At 44.5% G+C, this 6,000-nt stretch overlaps 1 protein-coding gene across 1 annotated transcript in view; it reads right to left on the bottom strand.

Moving 5' to 3' along the window:
* Positions 1–272: 272 nt before the first annotated feature.
* The window catches only part of ppp2r5a (protein phosphatase 2, regulatory subunit B', alpha isoform), an 85,297-nt gene continuing 79,569 nt past the window's right edge, over positions 273–6,000 (bottom strand). Inside the window, exons 6-13 of the mRNA XM_084151472.1 lie at positions 4,974–5,033; positions 4,239–4,347; positions 3,487–3,540; positions 3,110–3,160; positions 2,834–2,953; positions 2,341–2,468; positions 1,897–1,998; positions 273–1,605 (exon numbers count right to left, since the gene is read on the bottom strand). Coding sequence (XP_084007598.1) covers positions 1,398–1,605; positions 1,897–1,998; positions 2,341–2,468; positions 2,834–2,953; positions 3,110–3,160; positions 3,487–3,540; positions 4,239–4,347; positions 4,974–5,033 — 832 coding nt within the window. The 3' untranslated portion in view covers positions 273–1,397. The remainder of the gene's footprint in view (positions 1,606–1,896; positions 1,999–2,340; positions 2,469–2,833; positions 2,954–3,109; positions 3,161–3,486; positions 3,541–4,238; positions 4,348–4,973; positions 5,034–6,000) is intronic.

The raw sequence follows: 6,000 nt of genomic DNA, 5'->3' as shown, positions 1-6,000 counted from the left end.
GATAGCACTGACCAATAAAGAAGGGAGTGGTGTGTGTGACACACAAGAGCAGCTGCTCACCTATTGGTCAGCTCATACCGGTTACACCTCCAAAACATCTGCTATGTGGATGTCTGCCAATGAAGGTCAACGCTTGATCTGATTGAATCAAGGCCTATATTTAACTTTTGATAGATAGGTTTTCAAATAAGCATACTACAATTCCAACAGAAGATAAATATTAAACTCTGGCGCCATGTTGTGACAAAGACTAAAGAAAGACCCATAGTCCTGTGGTTTTAGAGTAGAAACATATGGTAGACTTTATTTTGATTTAAAACCTAGATAAAGGTCAGTTATTACAAAACAGGTTCCCCACACAGTTGCATGTCACAGAGATTGGAATGGTACACTCTGACAGAAAGGCATCAGAAAAGACTGGACCTACAATAGAGAACAGACACGTTAAAGCAAACTCCCCCAACCCCCATACGCACACACTTCATCCAGCCACGTTTAAATCTGCAGAAACCAGACAAATCGGCAATCTGCCACCACCTGGTTTCAAAAATCCACATCTCTGCCTTTAACATTACTCTGAAAAAAATATATATGGCTCATTTCATTTCTTTTTTCTACTTTACTTATTAATCAATTCTCTATTCAGACTGGAAAAATATGTTATACGTACTTAAATCTGTGCCTGTTTCTAACTAATTTCAAATACTTACTGAAAATAGGTTGTATGGCTGCAGGTCTTGAATGTGTTATAATAACGGCTATAACATTAAGCTTCATGTATTCAGATACAAATATCAAACACCCGAAAACACAAGACCTCATGATAGTGACATTCACTCAGGTCTCCGATGTAGAGACTATGAACACAGTCCTTTCTCCATAGTCACCCCCCCCGAAGCTCGCCACCCGACCCCCTCTTCCCTACAGTTTGCACCCCTGTGTTGGCAGCAGTGATGAAAGCACATACAAAATAAACAAATTTTAAAATAGCCATTTAGCTTCTGGAAGTGCAGCACAATCAGAAAGGTTATTTTCAAGTCATTTTCTCCCCCCTCCTATATTTTTCATACATTGAATATCACCAGCAAAAAAAAACTTTTCTCAGTTAAGAAATTAAATGTGAAAGGATAAATTCTTTGATCAGACAAAAAAAGTTTACCAATATACTGTGGTCACACTGTAACATCCCAAAATAGTCTTAAGTTGAAATATACGTTTTCTGCCAAAGGAGAATTTCTGGCATTTGAAGTAGTTTTACTGTATATAGATTTAACATACTGATGAGGTTTATCTCTTTTTTTTGTGGCTATTTTCTCAAGCCCCTCCTCCCCAAGCCCCTCCCTGACAGTTCTCAGACGGCCTGGAAACCGTTACGGAGTACAAAATGGAGTCCTGTGTCATTTGGCACTTCTGACACTCTCTGCGGTATCCATGGCGACGACAGCGGTGCCCTTCTCCTGGTTGTCTTGTTGATTGTTGTTGTTGTTGCTGTTGTTGTTCTGGAGCTCGTGGCTGTTGTTCTGCACCAGTGCCGCTGCATCACTCAGCTTCAGCTCATCCAGCTTCTTCCACAGCTCCTCCCTCTCCTGCTCCTTCTTCTTCTCCCTGGAGACACAAGCACGCGCGACACGCACAAGACACACACACGCACACGCACAAGACACACACACAACGCTGTCAGACCTTAAGTATGGAGGGGAAACTAAAGGACTGACTGTCCTTGAAAATGGGTAGCTAACAGAGGTAATGTAATCCAGTGTATTATGTGTTGTACCATGCACACAGGCCAGCTTTGTTTCCCAACTTCATACATTATACCTGACTTGTTATTGTAATAGTTTGTTTATACTGAAAAATAACAAGAATGAATATACGAGCTGGAGGGAGCTCACTCACCGCTGTCTGTCTGATTTGTAGGAGGCTGTCAGCTCGTCAAATAGTGTGCTGTTCATCTCCATCAGGGTCTTCAGCACGTTGTAGACCAGAGCTACAATCGTCCTGGAAACACACAACGGATAATGGCATCCGACTTAAATACATCCAGAGGATATGTACCGTCTCTAAGTCAATCCTACAGTAGCAATGCTGAGATTGGATAACTGGAAAAACATTCATTTGGTATTTCAGTGACAGGATGTTGGAGGAAACATGACATTGATATCTGGAGACATGACCATTTTGTTATACATACAGTTAGTTAGAGAGGGATTTAGCAGAAAACATAAAGCCCCACCTCTACGCCAACTATAGGTAAGAGACTCCAGTATTATGCATGGTGTTGCTTGTTACTGCTTTACCCTGAGGGGCAATGGGTTGAGAACCGGAGAGTGGCATACGTACGGGTTCCAGTGTTCTTTGGAGATTCTGTACAGGCTACCAAACATGATAGGCAGAATCTTGTCGATGTTCTCCTCAATGAGGCTCAGGATGTACTCGTTGTTCCAGAAGTAGAGGGCTCTCTCCGCTACCTGTAAGGATCAACAGGAAATGAGTCGGGCTGGCATTCTAACAAATGACAGGAACATGTTAAGTATAGGGCGGCCATTTTCACAGCTCCACTGCCAGAGAGAAAACCCATTTAGAGAAGTGCTGTATAGCTCTCGAGGTGGTTATGAAAAATGAAAGGGGAAAAAAGTAAATGTAGCAGTGAATGGAGGAGGCAGCTGAATAGGGGTGAGCAGAAATAGTTTTAATGTACTGTATGAGGAACCACCTGAAACAAACTCAAGAAAACGTCCCAGATCAGAGTTCGCTGGAGATGCACTTTTATTGATAACATTTGCTTCACTAGGAGCTAAAAGTACGTTGAAATTCAAGGCAGTCAAGACTGTACCTGGAAGTGGGGGTTGGCCACACATCTGGAGATCTGCTTGAACAGGGGCTCTTGGATCTTCTTGAACTGGGTGGGTTCAATGACATCCAGGATCTCCTCCATTTCCCCCAGGTACATCACCTAGGGCAAGTGGGAAACAACAATAGACACATGAGGAAGTCAGATGCTCAAGAGAAGCCAGTACACTGTTCAGAACCACACTTATGGTATACAAGGTACAGCATCTGTTCCAGTGTTTGGTGTCATCTACCAGTCATGACAGACAGACAGACATACCTCCTTCTGGCTACAGGTTTTGGGCCAAAACTTCAACAGCCCCCGAATCACCTGAGGATTGAACAGATGACACTAAGTTCCAAGGAAGAGCCTTTAGTTTTTTTGTCTTTGTCTTTAGTCAACAAACCTACAGTACTGTGCATAGGTCGATAGTGCTGCAGCATTTTACATGCCATTTAGCTAGGTACAATATGAACTATTCATGATTTTGGACTCAAACTTGTTTGAGAAAGCTAACATTGTTTGTCCCCTATATGAAACCTGCACAGACAGATTCATAGCACACAACAACATTCCTACAGCTCCAAGGGAGAGCTGGCATCCACAACCTAGTGTCCCAATAGTAGAATTTGAGGAATGTTAGTTGGTTAGAGTACCGGCTCTGTGAGGGTGGGGTCCTTCTCCAGGAACTGGACGACACAGTAGGCCAGCTAAAAGGAAACAGAACAGGTAGTGATATTATGTACTTACTGTTAACATAAATGTTCCCATGTGGTGCGTTCTGTATACAATACTATCAGAGCTTTCAAGTTCATTCTACGGCCACTAGATGGCACTGTTATCCAAGGCTTTTTTCAGAGCACAGTTCACTTCAGCTCATGAGAGTTATGCTTAACTAGGCATCTAGGTCATCTACTGTTCACAAAGCCTGACCTGACAGAACAAATGGGTAGCTAGGCTAATTACCATATTATAATATTTTATGAACTTAGACCTATAATTCGTTTTAAAACCCACATTATGCCAGTTACATTTCTCAGATGTAGATAGGTGCTAAAAATAGAATAGTTGTTGTCTACTGAGAGAGAGTAGTTCAAATCAACAACTTTAAAATTGGTTATTTATTCATCTTGTATTAGGAATTTGGTAGTCTCTGGTGGACAGACTACGTAAACATAAATGGTACTGTAGATCTGTCGTGATACAACGGTCTGCGTGAGATAACGAACAGCATTAGTTCCGGTTCTTTGGACAAATCATGATTTAGCAGGTTTTAGCATCTTTCAAATTTCGTAAGGGGAGAGGACATTCGGCGCGTAACTTGCAAAGAGAGAGGGTGGAGCTCTTCATTCCAGTTCTGATCCTAGTTCTAATAACTTAATTGAGCATCAATTACGCATTTGGTTACCTGTGCGTGGAACAGGGCCAGTCCTTTGGCGGTATGCATGGGGATGAGCACCTTCATCAGGAACTGCTTGTGTTCCGCCTTCAACGGCAGTGCAAAGCCATTGATGATGCTGCAGATAGACACAAACAACACTTCAATCAATCATCGCCTTGAGAGGCAAGCATTAGCAAACACACATGCATGGGACACACACAAAGTATGGATGATGCAGCCAACAGAACCCCCCACCCACCCACTATATCCAGAATAGCTGAGGACACAGAGAGCAGTGTGGGCGGTCTGAGATGCAGAGATGACTATTCATAGCTAGAACCAGGGAGACATTTCACTGCTGGAACAAAATAACGCTTTCTACAAATAACACTAAACAGGAAGAGCCACTAGTGGCCATTAACTCAAAAAGTGGAAAATGCCAGAGGTCAGCAGTGCGACTGGGGTTTCCCAGAATTATGTGGTGATGGGGCGCTAACAGCAGAACAGCCTAAAGGGACCTACTGATGTAGTTATGAGCATATTAGCTCAAATGGAGATATTCTGGCATACGAGTGTACATGGTTGCATGTCCTAGTTCCTTGTGCTAGCTGTACCACTGCAGCTAGAGTCAAAGGTGCTTGATAATATTGATGCATGCTTGAACTCACACCACAACACCTCTGGACTCACCTCCCCAGTGTCACACCACAACACCTCTGGACTCACCTCCCCAGTGTCACACCACAACACCTCTGGACTCACCTCCCCAGTATCTCCAGGAGTTCGGCCACTCCGTTGAAGTGATCGGTCTCGTAGATGAACCTACCAGAATCAGACAACACAAACACACCATCACAATCATCATCACCATCAAACTACAAATGACTACACACTGAGTAGCGGAGCGTATGGTTCTGATTGGACACAACGGAGAAGAGAGAGGGAGAGAGAGAGCGCATAAGGACGGCTAAAATGGCCCCCTCTGCTAACATCGATGTTCAGAGTCTAATCATAGCATGTGTAAAACCTGTGAAATGTGCTCAGCCACTGTAACACTCTAACCCAACTCCTTTGTGAGAATCCCGCTTGACTTTTGACCCTATGACTCTTTGACATGAGGACATTTCCTCTGCACTGACACCAGATGTGCTGTGGGTCTGACGTAGGCTTGATCATGTCCCATCTATCTACCAGTTGTCCCCAAGCTGCTGCTGCTGCTGCTGCCTGGAAGAACCTGGTTGGGAAAGCCTGCCAGGGAAAGGACAGTTTCCCTTCTTAACCGGGGCATTGACAGAAAGTAGGACAGTTCCCCTTCTCAACCAGGGCATAGACGGAAAGCAGGACAGTTCCCCTTCTCAGCCAGGGCATAGACGGAAAGCAGGACAGTTCCCCTTCTCAACCAGGGCATAGACGGAAAGCAGGACAGTTCCCCTTCTCAACCAGGGCATAGACGGAAAGCAGGACAGTTCCCCTTCTCAACCAGGGCATAGACGGAAAGCAGGACAGTTCCCCTTCTCAGCCAGGGCATAGACGGAAAGCAGGACAGTTCCCCTTCTCAGCCAGGGCATAGACGGAAAGCAGGACAGTTCCCCTTCTCAGCCAGGGCATAGACAGAAAGCAGGACAGTTCCCCTTCTCAGCCAGGGCATAGACAGAAAGCAGGACAGTTCCCCTTCTCAGCCAGGGCATAGACAGAAAGCAGGACAGTTCCCCTTCTCAGCCAGGGCATAGACAGAAAGCAGGACAGTTCCCCTTCTCAGCCAGGGCATAGACAGAAAGCAGGACAGTTC

The sequence above is a fragment of the Coregonus lavaretus genome (assembly GCF_964263955.1).
Source record: "Coregonus lavaretus genome assembly, chromosome: 33".
Classification (NCBI taxonomy): domain Eukaryota; kingdom Metazoa; phylum Chordata; class Actinopteri; order Salmoniformes; family Salmonidae; genus Coregonus; species Coregonus lavaretus.
Note: the sequence above shows the minus strand (reverse complement) of the source record. Positions and strands in the feature narration are given on the sequence as shown.